This window comes from Poecilia formosa, unplaced genomic scaffold (genome assembly GCF_000485575.1).
Source record: "Poecilia formosa unplaced genomic scaffold, Poecilia_formosa-5.1.2 Scaffold19, whole genome shotgun sequence".
In the NCBI taxonomy this organism is placed as follows: Eukaryota; Metazoa; Chordata; class Actinopteri; order Cyprinodontiformes; family Poeciliidae; genus Poecilia; species Poecilia formosa.
The window spans coordinates 3737375-3754342 of NW_006799958.1; the positions used below are offsets into that span (position 1 = coordinate 3737375).

Below are 16968 nucleotides of genomic sequence, written 5' to 3' on the forward strand. Positions count from 1 at the left end.
GTCGTCGTTAGCAGGAACGGTGAGGCTGGATGGAGCCAAACAGAGAGAAGCTGCTAGACTGGGGATTGGAGTGGACCTTCACTGTGAAGATACGGTGAAGATTTAGATTGACGTGTGTGTTAATGAGTTAGAACACACCAGATCTAAAATCAAATTGAAAATCTAAGGCAAAACCTAAAAATTGATCTTCACAGATGCGATCGACCCAATCTGGCTGAGCTTGTGCCAATTTGTTAAGACGAAGAGGAGAATTCATCTCAACATGTGGGGACAAGTCTAAAACGTTTTGGTTAATAACTGTGGGAGGATGTGGTTCTGCAAAATATACATTGCACAAGTAAAAAAAATAAATAAATGTAATCGTATATTACTTCTGCATCACAATTATGGCCAGCCGTGTGGTGATCCATCAATTTCTCCTTGGCACAAAGCAAACTTTAGCAAGGCACTGTACTATAACGTAAGCCAAACGAATAAACAAACACAAAATTAAAATAATAATAATAATAAAACAAAAAGAAAAAACAAGCATGCAAGCATGGGATGGAAAACAAAAAAGTTTATTGAGCTAAATGTGGAATGTAGTCAAATTTTTCAATAAATTACACAAAATGGAAATCATCAAATCAATTTGTACAAAGGATGCAAAACCTACAGACACCAACTCTCAGTGCTAGGCTCCAACTCATTCTTTCTACATTACAGTAGCCTAAAGCAAACCACGAGGGGATCAAAGACAATAAATGAATAAACAAAAGTCAGTGGGAGGTGAGGATCCGAGTCAACTCTCCACTTCGGTGTTGTTTATTAGGAGGTCAAAGGTCGATTAGTGTATCATTCTGTTCAGATTAGCTTTGTCCAAGCTCTGCTCGATGCTCACAGAGCAGCTCATCGTTTCTTTAAACTTCAATGTAATCACAATTTGTTCATAAATATGCAAAAAAAAAAACAAAAACAAAAGTTTATCCATAATGTCTGTATGACGTACTTAGATTGCTGTAAAAATTTAAATTATTAAAATGAAGTGTGTGGATGATAGGATGATCTACGGGGCGGGGGGAGGGGAGGGTTCGGTTTTGGCAGTTTGAAAACTAAAAATACTGATTTGTTCTTTATGGGATGTTTTGGTTGCTTTCCTCTCATGTGAGCCGTTCTGAGCGCCGCACAGCTCACTCCACTTTGCTGTAGTCGTCTGTGTGGCCCAGCACCTTCTTCCTCTGCCGCATCATGTGGAAGTACAGCTGGGGAAAGACTGAGGGGAGAGGCGTCGTTATGGCCAGCGCAGGGAAAATGAGTGAATCTGAAGAAAAAAAAACGCTAACTTCTTGAACCGAGAGGAGATTCGCAGCATCTAGAGTAACGTTGCAGATGAGCAGAAGAGGCAACGACCACAACTACATGAAAAAAAAAAAACTAAATCGCAGGAGGAAAAATAAGAAGATCGCCAGTTATCCGATAACGACACTGGACGATAAATTGTCTCAGAAATTATCGCGATAAACGGTAACGTTGTTTTGAGAACATTTTCAAGTGATACAATGGTAATGGCATAATAATGCAAAAGCACATTCTCAATATACTTTAAATTCTAGTGAACATCCAAAATGAATAAAAAAAAACAACAAATAAAAGAAAATATGAATTTTCTGTAAACAAAATTGTCCTTCAAAAGAAAAGCTAGTTGAGACAAATGCACCAGGCTGGAGATTTTTGTCGTTAAGTTTTTGGTAGAGAATAGAAAGGAGGAAATTATTGACCTGGTTTTAATTTATCACGCAATTAACAGATCCCCTTCTTTTATTACATTTGAATAAATATTTAATAATATAATTTTCCAGTAAAACTAATTTGATCATAATATAAGTGAAATAGAAAACACAAGCGAATGAGGTTTATTTGAAGATCCCTTAACTTAAAGCCACAGCACTATATTTAATTCCAAAAGAAAAAAACTGTCACCGTTTATTATTCTGCCAGGAAACTTTGACATTTATGATGATTACAGCTCTAAATGTCTCAACAGGGCTCCCTACACAAACAGTTCTCACAGACGGCACACAGCCTGACACAATATACTTCTAAACCTGCTCAGGAAACACTGCAGCCTTCACTGCTACCATGGTAATCATTAATACCAATAATCATTTTGCCCCAACCACAATAATAATTTTTAAAAAAAGTTTCTGTTGTTTTGATTTTAAACTGAGCAAAAGCACAAAACTGCATTGTGGGAAATGTGTCCTATCTCATAATTTCTTTGCTTTAGGAGTGTAAACATTTTCTAATCGTGACACCCAACCCCACTTCCTGCTTTGTTCATTATACCTCTGAAATCACAACTTAGAATCAGGAACTAACGCAAAACTTAAACAACTTTCAGTGAGAAATTTAAAAAACAAGACGGATCTAGTGATTGATATGCAAAGTGCTCCAGCAATTGCAATACATTTCAGAGGAAGAGGTAGTACTGGTCTGCGAGTGTTTCTCATAGGGATGCAACGATCCACTGTTTTCACTCCCGGTACCGATACAAACATCTGAGGTTTAGTGTTGGCTGATGTCATCCGATACATAAAAACAGTGCTGAACTGACTTAAAGCGTTTCTTTTTTTTAAAAACATAAATGTACTAAATTACAAATTTTTTGGGTCAAGCACGTAAAAAACAACACAGTATTAACAGCCAATGTAAAATAAATAATAAAGAAACTGATAACAGGCTGACTACCCGGCTCAAACTGCAGCAAACCTTTCAAATTGTTCAGAAAGTGCAATTAGGAGTGTAAAATAAATAATAAAGCATGTAGTCACTGAAAGCACAAAGCATAGAATTAGACTGAATAGATCTGCCCTTAGGGACAGGGGAACACTGTCACTGATACCCAATCTAGAATTTTTTTATTCTGAGTTGTTTCTACTATTGTTTAAAAATTAAGATTTTTCTGATTATATGAGGTTTGAAAACCACTAGCTGGAGGGATTGGACTCTCCAGCTACCAATAAATTAGGATCTGATGGTAAACACTCTCCCCATAAACTGATAACTTTGTGAAACTCCCAAAAAAGCAACCCGTTTCTTAATTGGTATTCATCAGATTTACATATAAATTTCACATTGCAGTAGTGATTTACGCATTCGCTACATCTTCTTTGCTCTCCAAATCATCACTTTATCTCGGCAGGAAGAACTCAAAAGGCCTGATGCTTCGAAAACTGAAAAATACGTTCTTCCTCTTTCTTTTTTTTAATTTTATTTCCTTATGCGGTAAAAAAAAAACGGTAAAAAACCCCCCAAAAAAACAAACCCAAACTGTGCTCGCTTACTCACGGGGAATGTAGGAGATCATGACGAGGATGAGGAAGCTGTAGTAGTCGAAGGAGAAGTTGTACTTGTTGGGGAGGGTGACGGAGTACAGGCCCGTCTTCTGAACATACGGCAGAGCTGCGTAGATGGTCAGCAGTTCTCCGCTCACTCCCATCGGATACAGAACGATGAAGAAGGTGTACCTGCAGGGAGAGGTTCAGACAGAAAACGGCACAGGGAAATAAATAATCATTCTTAATACTTTATTATTGACTGCTCCTGCAACGAGGCACTGAGTGGTGGGCGGCATCACTATGCTGTAGGTTGGAACAAAAAAGAAAAAAGAAAAGTGTTTTTAAAACTTGCAGCTAAGGCTAAAAATACCAGATTGTTTTATTTGATCAGATAAAAAAATAAAAAATAAAAATGTGATTTGGATTCAGTTCTTGTAAGGTCAACCAAAGGGAACACAAACAAACATTTAAAGTGGTGATAAAAAATGCGGTTTGGAGCCAACAGGAGAATAAAGCAAGAATAAACCAACTTTAATGATGCATGTTATCACCTCATAGGAATCAATAATAAGTAGATAAAAGAAACACTAGAGATGCAAAGCTGCTTCTGGAAGCTTTAAGATTTTTATTAATATAAAAAAAAAATCCAGTGATCTGTTCATTTTCACACCATGTGAAGAAAAACTAGTGCAGATGAGAAATTAATTATGAGCGGTGTGCTGCGCTCTTTCTTCTACAGAGAGAGGAAAAAAAACATCAGAAAGAAAAACTTCAGCATCCTCCCCTTCAATCCAGCAACTCAGACCCCAAAAACTGTCCACTCCTGACGCTGAATGTTTCACAGAAGTGCAACCAATTTTCTGTCTCTTAGGGGGCGATTCAAACTGAAACTCGAATACCAATATAGCAGCGGCCTCATTTGCTACCTAGCAACAAATACCGCAGGGAAGGAGGCACTTAACGACTGTTGCCTTGGTTGTAGACGCAGAAAAAAAAATCCTGTTGGCGAGATAGAGACGTCCGTTTTGGTTGTGGAAACAGATACGAGGAGTTGTGTTTGATAATTTGCTTCACATGGATGCTACCTGCTCTATGATGACATATAGGATGTTGTTGAAGCCTTTTCAATAACGAGGACGGCTTTGATAGACGTTACTTTTACTGTGCAGATTTTTTTTTTGTTTCCTTTTAAAACTTCTATGTATTTTGTTGATGATGTTTTATTTGGCAGACTAACACAAAGTTGTCTGAAGTGGGAAGAAAACTACTTTTTTTTTTTTTTTTTAAAGAAATTGGATCCCAGCATTCATTTGTACTCATCCTTTCTGAGGCAATGCTTTGGGAAGCCATATTTTGAGGCATCGCTCTACCATTTTTGCACATCTACAGACTGAAAGTTTTGACCAGCTTCTTTGCAAAATAAAATAATGGTGGGAAATCTAAACGGACCCAAAAAAATAAGAATAAGTGCTACTGCCTCGCTGTTACAGCGTTCACACGTAGCAAAAGAGGGTAACTGGGGCAGTAAGAGACCTAGACAAAACATCCACAATCTGCATGATCACAGCCACAGAGTCTGCTAGCTTTGTCCTCCAACTCTGAGCAGGGAAAACAATCCTTACAATTTACTGTACTGCACACCAAAACCTAGCCCTGGAAGCCCCAAAGCTTCCTGCCTGGGTTTCTAGCATCAATCCGAATCATCGTACTAAGAGCAGCCGTTTCAGTGAATGCGGCGTTGCTTTAAACCTGAACACATATAGAGTTGTTTGACGGTAGAACTGAGTGTGCGAGGCTGCAGGGTCCGTCGCACAGCGTTAAGGACACTAAAACAAAAACAGAGAGAACTCCCAGCTAGCACTAGAGTCTGCTACTTGGGAAAGTTAAGGTTCCTCGTTCAGCCGGAGCGACGGGAGAGAGAGAAAGTTGGACCGAGCTAAATGTGGTTTTTGCAAGCCGACTTCAAGTTTACACATATTTTCTTTGCATCTTGGGTGGATTTCCTTTAGAAGTGTATGATTCGAGTCAAACTTTCTGAGTATTCTTCCACAAGCTTCTTGCTGGACTGTTTCACAAACGCTAAAACGTTTCACGTTATTAAAAAAAAAGTTTAGGAATCTTAAAGCTCTGAATAAAGTCTACTTGCAACTACAATCCTTGAAGCCCTTTTTTCATACAATTATGACTCGGGGGCAAACAATCCTGTCATTCGTTACAGTGATCTTGGACAATATCTCTGCTGGCTTTCTGAAGGTCAACATTTTGAATGTTTGGTTCTTTAATAATAAAGGATTGAGGGGAATCTTAATACTTTACCACAGTAGATTTTAGAGAGTTTTTTTGTTTTGTCTCAGTATGACACTTGTTGTGAAGTGGCGCTATAAAAAAAACCTGAATTTAAATCTTTTGGCTATGTAGTCATCTGATGATGAATAGAATTAAGACGTACCATAGATGCGTCAGTGCTGGACTAATTTTGAATTGAACTGAATGACGACACCAAGAAGGACAAAAAGATTCACTATTCTAGATGTGTAATTGCATGTTTCTAATCACAAATCAAATAATTTGAGTTATAACCGTGTTAATCTATTTTAGCAGTGATAGCAGTTAGGGTCATGATACACATTTTTGTTTAAAATGTGTGTTAGTACATCCAACTGTGGTACATTTCTCATGCTTTTCAAACACTGAGAACGTTTAATGTAACCAAGCCTACTTTCATTTCTATAAGTAAAAATATCTATAAATAAAGCAAAGCTCCTCTAGTCCTTTAATGGCTGTAGAAATGTTCTTTTATCTTTCTTTCCACACTGGTCTTAAATTTTCTAGCATCAAACTAAATCTACTTGCCTAATGCGGACTGAGAGTTGACAGCACTGGATTCTCACTGACCAGTCCATAACTGGTGCAGCTGAGGCTCCTATCTAGGTGTCGAGCACACTGAGCAGGACAATGAATCGCCCCATTGCTCCTTATGTGCTCAATGTCCTGTGCGACTAAAACGCTGCTTAGATAAACTGTGCAAATATATAACAGGAAGCACTACATGAGTGGGTGTACAGATAGGTGCCCAAAAAACACATTGTAAAGCTACTAATAGAACCTAGCATCATGCAGGGCTTTACGAAACTGTTCAGACACCTCGAAGAAGATGTCTTTTTAAAAGGCAGCTGGTTGTATCTGATTATAATGTAACCAAATGTGAAAAAAAAAATCTGAGGTTGTGTTTCCCACAGCCTGGCGGGCCACCAGGCTTTACTTGCTCCCCCACCAGGCTGAGCATTGTTTGATTATTTTAAATAGAGTTTCTGATACACCAGTAACAATAGCCGTGTTTCCATTGACTATATAACTGATCAATACATTTATTTAATGGAAACATGTCAATTTCGGAAAAAAATTCTCGTTTTGTAATAAAAAGTTTTGGTGTTTGGATGAGGTGTGGATTATTTTTCTCAAAACTGCAATGGAAACACTTATTGCATCACACGAGACACGTGATCAACAACCGGATGTTAAGACAAGAAAACAACAACGGGAAGTGGGAGGATGATGTTTTTTAATAACTTACTTCGTGAACAAACTCATTTTAATAGTATTTATTGTTTAATGGAAACACGGCAATTGAGAAATTGTCTTTTTTCTCCCGACATATTGACAAAGTTTTGCACAAATTTGTAATGGAAACACAGTTGGTGACGGTAAAGACGGCTTAAGCTAGGTTTGCAGTTGACACACTGGATTGGGTGCAAGCGGATGCGCACCAGTTGTGCCATTCCTGACACATTATTATTTCCAAATTATGGTGCTTGCTCATGCACCTCCAAATTTTGTAATCTAGGAATGTGATGGGCCACTGTGCCCTAGCACCCCTACCACCGGGACTTAGCAGGTATTCTGAGGGGAAACCCTGAACTGATTAGCAGAGGAATGTTTTACCTTGCCCACTTGATGAGGTACGGCAGATGATTAAGGAGGCTGAAGGTGTAGAAAGAGTAGCGGATGATCTCTGTGACGGTCCAGGCTGTGACGAACAGCAGCACACTGTCCTCGCTTTGCACCTACACACACACACACACACACACAGGACGATGGATGGAGGACAAGGTAACAGAGGGGCTTGCATCATGCTTTGGTCTGCCGTGAAAATCTCCTAAATGTTGTCAACCAAGGACCATGCTGTTTGTTTCGGATGCTTTAGGGTCAGATCACACTGCAGGCTTGTCGACACTTTCTTTGGATATTAAGTTACAACCAAAGCAAATATGATGTTAGACAGATAGGCACACTTTGTCTCAATAACACTATGACTATTCTCACAGGCACTTACACAAGAGAGAAAAGGAAAAGCTCAAGAAAAATGTCAGTACAACAGCCACACTTGGAGAATAAAAGGAGTTACACAACATAAATTATTCCGGATATCTAACAGATTCATTCCTTAAATCTTCCAGCAAAAACCTCTATTTTTACTCACACACGTACTTTTCTCCGATCTATGAACAGGGCAAAAAGTACATCATCTGGTCACTTTGGAACATCAGCGTTTAAAGACATGTAAAATACAATTTGAATAAAGACAAGTCGATTTGGCTTACTGAGTTATAGATGTAAATAAGGTCAATATACCTCTCTGACGCTGTGAGTGACGGCCCAAGTGAGAAAGACCCGAGACATGACCTGGAACCCCGTCAGGACCACAGAGGACGGCACGATTCCTGAAATTAGGACCAAACTTTAACTGGTTTATGCTCCAACACAAACAGGGTCTCAGCAGGACTTTTGTGGCATTTTCAGGAACTTGTCATCTGCTGTCCCGCCCCCAAGTTGGACATTTAATATTTACAAAGAGACCAATTGTTAGATGTCGCAAAACCTTAGTTCGAACAACTCAGATCTGACTGAAAGACATTCAATCCCAAAAATGTCCTTTTGTACAGAAACCGTTTCTCCATACTCAAAAGGTGAGAGTAGAATTAGTAGAGTGAAGATTTTTAACTTAATCTAAAGAGTAATTTTCTTGCACTTTGGAGGGGAGAAGCAGCTGTCGGAGGACGATGGAGATTGCTAATGCAATGATTTCAATTCCTTGGTGAAAACCAGTTTCTGTGTTCAGTCTCTATGGCAACCAGCTGCTGCCATGGCCAACAGCTACCTTCCCCACTGAGGCTTCAAACTTTTGCTCAAACCACAGCAGCAGGTTACAGACATCAGATCCAACATTGTGTTGTTTGAACTCAATTATGTTAGCTGCTAGCACTGCTAGCAATGTTGGATTCAGAGAATTTGTCGCTTGAAAAGCTAGAAAAAAACAACAACATAATGACAAGTAGTTCTCCCGAGGATTTTAGTCTGCAGTTTAACAACCGTTCAGAAGAAGATGGTGTCCATTTTTATCAGGACAGTGGAGAAATCAAGGAGCAATTTGCTTTGAGTTCAGCTGCAGAGGATTATTGACAGCGGGACAGGTCAGCTAGCTTAAAAATACAGGTAACGGACGGCACCGCAAGTGAAATTTAGGTGAAAATATTTTCTGATTGAACTGCTTAGATCGTTCAAAATCCTGAAGGTCATAAAGTAGCTAAAAACACATGAATGCACCAATCAAGAGGGCAGTGGTCGTAATTGGCCAAATTCTTCTTGACTGGTTGTGAGCAGTCAATCTTTTCCCAACTCATTAAAAGCAGAAAAATGAAGAACTCGCACTAATTTTGCTCTATAAGCCCATTCAGAGCTTCTACTTTGACTGACTTGTTTATTAATAAAGTTTGTTTAGATCTTAAAAGTGGCTTCCTACTCCTAACCCTTTAGCAGCGTGTTCACAGAAAGCAGTGGCAGAGAGGAGGAGGGTTGCACAGACACTCACCTACAGCGCAGTGCAGGATCTGGGAAATAAAAACAGAGAATTACTCAGTGATCTTCTAGAGGCAAAGCACAAGACTGAATGGTAACTGTTTCCAACCATGTGGCACACAGCGCTGCAGAACCTTGTCTGCTAAAAGTTTTAAGCGCGCATTTTTGGCTGTGTGCCTTTAGATCAGGGTTGTTTAGCATGCTGGGTTATCAGTCTGATATTTACCAAAGGACATACCAAACAATCTAAAGACAAAAAAAACAAAAAACATTTATAACTCAGAAACAGTGTGCCAACACAACACTGGTACATCTTGCCTGGTATGAAAAGTCTAAACTATCTTGGCGTTTGTGTTTATCTAACCTCCAGAAGAGCTCCTGTCTGAAAGAACTTCAGCGGCTTCTCTATAGAGTAATAAAGGCCGTGGTAGCTTCCCCTGGCCAGGTAAGCTCGAACCAGACCCACCGCGATCACCAGCCACCTGGAGGCAGAGAGGAGGACAGAGTTACACTCCAAAGATTTAGCTTCTTTAATAAATGATGATCCTATCAGGTTAGCGGATGACTAGTGTCCATTTGAAGGGAGTTCGGTGCAAAGAACAGAACAGTTTGAGGTCTAATTTTGAAGAACTATGATGAATTAAATTAACCAAGTTTTGATGAGACTTAGAGCATTCGCAGGTGTCAAATAATACCAAGGTTCTAAAAAGTTACAGCTGGCATTTTCAGTAACACTGTTTGAGTGGTTTAAAATCTTATAAAGAAGAACTGGAGTAAAATATGTTTGCTTTAAAAAAATAAAGCATAGACCTTCCCTAACGGTTAAAATTGACATTATTATTGGAAATATTATTTTTGCTATTTTCTTCATTGCTTTTTCCAAGAGATCATCCATTAATGTCAGTAAATTTGATGATATGATTAAATGTGGTGCTGCTTACTGATATAAATCACACTTTTCTGAGTAACTGGCATCCTGAGGAGACCTATTTCAAATGAGAATGTTTTCCAAGAACAATATTTGTGTTTGTGGCGCTCACAGACACAATTACCTAAAAAAGACATAAAAGAAGCTGGGTTTTCTTCTAAGTGCTGACCTGAATCGTATTGGGAAGCTGTGGCAAGACTTTGACTGGATTCTTTTTCCTCCCTTTAACAATAAACACCTTCATTTAAAAACTCCATTTTGTTTACCTTTGTTGCCTTTGACTAATATTTAAATCGGCTGGATGTGCAGAAAGTCGCATGAAACCGACCAGGAAGGGGACAAACACTTTCTCACGCCACAGTATCAATGAAATTATCACATCTTTCTGAACACAGAGGCAGGCAGAGAGATGATTACTCAATAATTACTCTTTCACAGTGTGTGTTTGGCACAAATCTACCTGCCACGTCATTGAATTTAGACTTTTGATGAGTATCAGTAGAAGATACTTATCAAAAGTCTCTTCTACCAGTTAAAGAAATTTCAAGAATTTGCAAGTCTGAAATTCCAACATTTTTTCCCCACTACAAAAGCAGGCACTGTATACCATGCACCAGTACCGAGTGGGGTAAATGTGACCGAACCAGTTGGAGCAGTGAGGAAACAACGCCCACCACGTCATTGTGCAACAGTTTAAAAAAAAAAGTCAGAGCAATAAAAGGACACGTAGAGGGATTTATTAGCCAGTGCTGCTGGTCTGAGGTTATGAAATAAAAGACTGGACTGTTTAGGAAGCAATGTGCTGTACTGTTTACAAGCCCAACTATCCAAACTAAAGAGTGCTGTATTTTATTTCTGTCACTGATTACATTCCCTTTAAATTCTCTGTCAAATGAGAAGTCAAATTTTATTTGCCTGTGCGTGTTTATAACTGGTGTGTAAAGTGAGCAGTTAAAGAGGCTGACGTTCACACAGACAATTATCTGATTGGTCGGCTGCTGTGGCCTCATCAAGCACCGCAAACAGTCCAACATCCACTATGCTTCAAATTCAGCTCAGTTAAAGAAAAAGATGTAGGAGTTAAACTTATGTATGTCAGGGTTTCTCCCAGTGTATTATAAGCCTGGCGGGCCACCAGGCTTTACTTGTGCCCCCACCAGGCTGAGAATTGCTTATTTACTTAAGTCTTTTTAAAATGTTTGCATTTCTAAGACTTTATAGTTGGTGTTCAGGTATTAATCTTCCAATCTTTCAATTACACATAATTATCAAGTGATATTTTCAAATTTGCTGTCAACTCTAAACATTTTCTAACTCAAAAAATGGCAGAGTTAACATTTTTTAACTGGATGAATGACTGCCTTGGCACCCAACCACTGAACTTAGCAAGTTTTCTGGGGGAAACCTTGTAGGTAGAAACAGATTTAACTTTAAATATGTGTTAAGAAATATGACAGGATAAAGATTAGGGTGATGGAAAAGAGGCCTTACAACCTCAAAGACTCATCAGGGAAAATCTTGATTGCTATAGCGCTTCATCATTCTTTTTTTTTTTTAAAGTAGATTTAATCTTCTAAAAGTGTATATTTATTAATAGTTCACTCAACGCACATCTGACTCTAAAGACGGTGTTGGGCATAAGGCACAAAGCGCAAACAATGGACCATCTGTCTGCATATTATAATGTGGAACCCAGTGGAGACTCTTCACTCACACTCGACTGCTTGTCAGTCTGTTGCTCGTCTTATGTTAATCGCTGTAAGCTGTCGGAAGCCGTGCAAAAATTATTTCTTTAAAAGTCCATTTATAGAGCGTCGTACGGTTTGTGTTTTTATTTCATAACCAGTATTTTAAAAACAGCTCTAAATTAGCATAGTGCACACGGTGAAATGTAATCTTATGTCCAGTCCTGATTTGCTAAACACCGCAAACGCACGCTCCACCACGGCGACGGTTAGCACGAGGAACCACGCTACCTACCCGGCTGTCATAACAACATTGTAAATAACCAGGTAGGCCGTGGCCAGGGCGCCCGGTCCTTTCTTCTTTTTCGGGGCCACATCACCGTGGGCCGCTTTGCTGGTCCCCTGAGCAGCTGCCGACATGACTCCAACCCCCAAACACTCGCTGGTCCTGCACGACGGCGGCTGTCAGCTTCACCGAGTCAGGAAGAGAGCAGGGGCTACTGCACCAAGCATCCACCTGAAGCAAGATTACCGCTGCTCACTACTTCCGCTTTTACTTTTACTCGTTGGAAAAGCGCGATTCTTGGACTTAAGTTATATTTTAATCAGATAATATATTTTTATTTGAGCTGTCTTTAGACTTTGTTTATATTCACCTCAACAGAATGAGTCACCACCAATGTCTTGCCTTGCATAAGACTCTTGTAGAAATAATGACAGAGACAGACAGCACTTATCTTGACTTCATATTTCATCTTGGACCCTTTTTCTGAGTGTTTAGGGTTCAGTAAACGAGAAGCGCGCCCCCTACCGTTTGTTAAAAACCCACTTATCTCCAGCTTATTTAGTTTTCACATTTATGCTTCTAAAACTCCAGAAGTTTTTCTACTATATTCAATAAAGAAAAATGTTCTTGATTGTGCTTAGAATATGGACATTACATGCAGACACTCAACTCCCAAGCGATGAGGTGTACTGTAGGTCAAACTGAATAATACAAGAAACATTTGGGCAATAAATCAATAATGATATTTTATTGAGGAAAAGAAAATGTAAACAGTGAAAATGGCAGGGTTTAGTAAATCGCCCGGGATTGTCGGGCAATATGCTGGGCCATCATGTTTCATTTTGTGTTTGTACCAAATGAAGAACAGATTGCGGCCAGTAGTGCAAACATAATATGTTTCTACTTTTATATTTTATATATAATTCTTTTTTTTAACAATGCCATATAATGTTCAAGGAAATTGTGTGTTTAATGTATGGCAGTTTTTTTGAAAATATTAAAGTTTATTTTAATTTGTTTTTTCACTATGTTTTGAAGCAGATGCAATGTAAAACAACAACAACAACAACAACAACAAAAAACCAACTTGATGTTTAATATAAATGTTTGCTTTAATTATCAAAAGTGTTCAATACAGAAAACAATACAATAATATATTTTGGTTCCAGCTCCAGTAGTGGTGAGCTACGTGTCTTGTGTACGGGGAACAGAAAACACAAAACTCATGCTAACAATTGATAGTGATTTTTAAACTGATTGACTGAATGTAGCTTGTGAATTGAAAAATAACATTGTGTTTTGACAAAATAATTTCATTTTGAGTTCAAGTGTCCGTGTTTTGATAAAGTTGGTGAGTGTAGAAAGTAATGTATTGTAACTTGAAATGAAGAGTTGGTGTTTCTTCGCAAAAGCTGTTTTTGTAAATGACAAAAACATTTTTGTGCAGATATTCTGCAGATACCGAATCTCAGAAACCGACTGGGTATCCTCTAATTCTCCACTAGAGGTCCCCATTTCACTTAGAAATTGCACCGAAACGTCACTTTTAAATGGAGATTAATTAGTAATTCCCGTTCTATTAATCTGCGCATAACGTTCTGTATGATGTATAAACAAACTACGTTTACATAAAGCTCACAAAATGTGCTAAAAAGTTTGACTTACATGCAGCTCTGTCTCTCTTTCTCACACACACAGGCATAGGATTTGAGTAATACTGCTCAGGCATTATGCGAGACAGCCAGGCTTCCGGAAGAGCAACTGGTGTAACTTTAATGGACAAGGAGGAAGAGACGTTTGTTTAGGTTTAGTCTCGGCAACACATCTACTTTTCCCTTATCCTGGATTAGGTTTTCTCTCTTTTTTCATCGTTAATAATGCCTCTGTTTTCCCAAAACCCCTTCGACCAAGATGTCGGTAAGCATAGCGCTTGGTTTGGGGGCCTTTTAATTTTAACTGAGTCAGTGCTGCTGTCGGAAACTGAAGCTAATGCTAACTTAGCAGCTGTAGTTCGATGTGGAGTGTTTTAAGCGCTGAAAGATTCTGTAATGTCAACAATTACAAGTATGGACATAAGTATTAACTTATAATACACAGACTGATGAGCTGTCAACAGCTTGTTTAGCGGTTTTTGGTTGGTTGTGTTGAGGACTGTTTGGTAACCAAACTTCGAGTCTGACCAAAAACTAAATTATCAGTAACAATTATCAGTAACTTGTTCCCAAAACACCACAGTAGTTGTAGTTTGTTTGCTTTATTTTTGATTTACAGAGCTTTTGTAGAACATGTTATGGTTCAAAATACGATGTGAAAGTAATGTTAATCGCATTAAAATTCCAGGATGTTTAGTTTACAATTAACAGAAATACATAAAAAACGTTAAGAAGAATAGTGTAATCTGAAATGTGTTGTTTTAGAACATTATTTATTATTTAAGCACTTTTAAAAAATAATAAATAATAATAAATAATAAATAAAAAATAATTTGCTTGGTGTTAAAAAAAGATTTCTCAGGCATGAATCTCAAATATTTGCCATGTGTTTAAGTGTAATAATGGGTCAAAATATCAAGTTAAAGGGGTAATTTTTGACCTAAATTGACAGTTTCAGCGGCACAAACGGCATTTAAGTCAAACAAAAAACAAACTAAGACAAACTAAGTCCCAAATGATCCAAGTCATCAAATTCTTAGCATTTGTTTTTATACAGTACTATGCTATGCAGTTAGACTCCATGGACTGTAGTGAAGTGGGAAAAACCGCCTCCTGTCAGGCTTAGTTAAGCTATGGCCCCTGGGCCTTCCTTAAAGTGAACGTTTGGCACTCCCTCAGCCTGCACATGATGAATGATGTCAACCGTTTATGTCCATTGAACACCATTGTTTTTCTCTTTTTCTCCAACAATAGATTTAAAACGACATTACTTTTTTTGTTTTTGTTTTTTTTAATTAATGGATGAGTTTATTTTGCGTCCACATTATTACTATGTAAATACAGGGTTTACCCCAGTATATTATAAGCCTGGAGGGCCGCCAGGCTTTAATTGTGCCCCCACCAGGCTAAGCATTGCTTATTCTTAAAAAAAGTATTTTTAAAATGTTAGCATTTTTTAAGACTTTATTGTTGGTGTTTAGGTGTTAATCTTGCAATCTTTCAATATCATGATTATCAAGTGATATTTTCAAATTTCCTGTCAACTTTTAACATATTTTAACTCAAAAACATGACAGGCCGCTGGATGAGTGACTGCCCCAGACCCCAATCACTGGACTTTCAGGGAGAAACCTTGTACATATATATATTTAATGAGTGGAAATGTTCTGAACATTTAGGGTTTTTCCTTCTTATAAGTATGGAAAGAGTGTTGTAGTCCTTTTTGTAAGCCAGTTGACCAGCAGTGGAGGCACTATAATGTAAACAACTAGTGAAAACTTGAAGAAATATAAGTCAGATGCAGCTTAAAACTACAACAGAATCAAACCATCACTTTTAAACGTCTTGTTACCAGACTACGGTCTAATTCTAATTGGGGTTTTACGTTTTATTTAGTTTAAATAAGCAATATTGTTTTTTTTAATTTTTTATATTAGCATCACTGAGACAAACATTTTGCTGCGAATTTGAAAAATTAGTCTTTTTTCTTTTTTTCTTTTTTTTTTGACATTTGAAATAATAATAAAAAAATTGTATTCAGGTAACTGGCTTTACAGGTTAATCCATTTTGTTGGCCATTTATTCAAATGCAGTTTGCAAAACATCAAAATGGAGCACTTTGACATGAGCGGCGAAAGCGAGGTAGGACGCTATGATGGTGATGAAACTACTGACATTTCAGCGAGTTTAACTTTTTTTTTATTTGCAAGCGAACAAAAGTTATAATTCATAACATGCCTCTTTCAGCTCAAATTATTGCCATCTGTTATTTAATGGTAATTCTCCGGCCACTGTAGATACAACTTTCATGATGTCCATGTAAATTTTATTCAAAACTTCCTGGTTGTCCTGCTGTGTCGGCCTGTGCAACACACCACGTTCTTGTATGACCAACAATGGCGCAGTGTGTGAAATGAAGAGTCATGAGTGTTGTGACAAATGTTCATTCGGGGGATTTCCTGTCCCTTGTATTACTCAGAATCTTGTGGTTTGACAGAAAATCTACCTCCATCATAACAGTAGAGGTAGATTTTAAGTTTCCAAATTAACACGGAAATCCAACATGGTTACTGACTGATTAATTTTCACTGGACATTTACATTTGAGTAACATGTCGGGGTCTGCGGTTTTACTTTTACAGAGAAAAATGGCAACTTCCTGTACTGGAATAGTGTAAATTGTGAAATTTTCTTGAATTTTGTGATTCATCGGCTAAGGTATTGTTCTAACTTAGGCTCCCAGGCCCTTACGCAACACGTGTTAACTCAAACATACAGCCGCTCCGCGCTCGACGTTCCAACACCACCCATTGGGGCTGGCATGGAGAACGAGCCGCCATGATGCCAGCGAGCTTGTTCTCTCGCCTCACCATATGTGTCCATGTTCGCATATTTTCCAGAGAAGGCAACAAACGAAAACAACACAACAGACGACTGGGGGCTCATTATGGACATCTGTGACAAAATTGGAACGACGACCAACGGGTGAGACGGAGAAAGGCTTTCACATTTCAGCAGAAGTTTTGTTTTTGTTTGGGACACTAGAAGTTGGTCTTAGATATACAGATACAGTGTCCTGTTCTGGTAATTAATTAGTTTTCCTTTTTGTTTTTGATACAGACCAAAGGACAGCTTGAGATCCATAATGAAGAGAGTCAACCACAAAGTGCCCCATGTTGCCATGCAGGCTCTCAATGTGAGTTTCACACAGCAATTTAAGAAGAAGGAAAAAAAAAAAAAAAAAA

The 16968-nt window shown here is 38.3% G+C and overlaps 2 protein-coding genes across 2 annotated transcripts in view; one reads left to right on the top strand and one right to left on the bottom strand.

Annotated features, from left to right (window-relative positions):
• Nucleotides 1-538: 538 nt before the first annotated feature.
• LOC103134830 (very-long-chain (3R)-3-hydroxyacyl-CoA dehydratase 2-like) lies at nt 539-12301 on the bottom strand. Its single transcript, XM_007547285.2, has 7 exons — nt 12082-12301; nt 9538-9655; nt 9187-9205; nt 7950-8038; nt 7260-7381; nt 3328-3506; nt 539-1252 (listed from the first exon to the last, which is right to left on the bottom strand). Exons 1-7 carry the CDS (start codon nt 12204-12206, stop codon nt 1170-1172), a joined length of 735 nt encoding a protein of 244 aa, XP_007547347.1. The 5' UTR covers nt 12207-12301; the 3' UTR covers nt 539-1169.
• A 1467-nt stretch (nt 12302-13768) lies between these two features.
• The window catches only part of stam2 (signal transducing adaptor molecule (SH3 domain and ITAM motif) 2), a 13622-nt gene continuing 10422 nt past the window's right edge, over nt 13769-16968 (top strand). Inside the window, exons 1-3 of the mRNA XM_007547286.2 lie at nt 13769-13989; nt 16624-16708; nt 16844-16919. Of these exons, the coding sequence (XP_007547348.1) occupies nt 13950-13989; nt 16624-16708; nt 16844-16919 (201 nt within the window). The 5' untranslated portion in view covers nt 13769-13949. The remainder of the gene's footprint in view (nt 13990-16623; nt 16709-16843; nt 16920-16968) is intronic.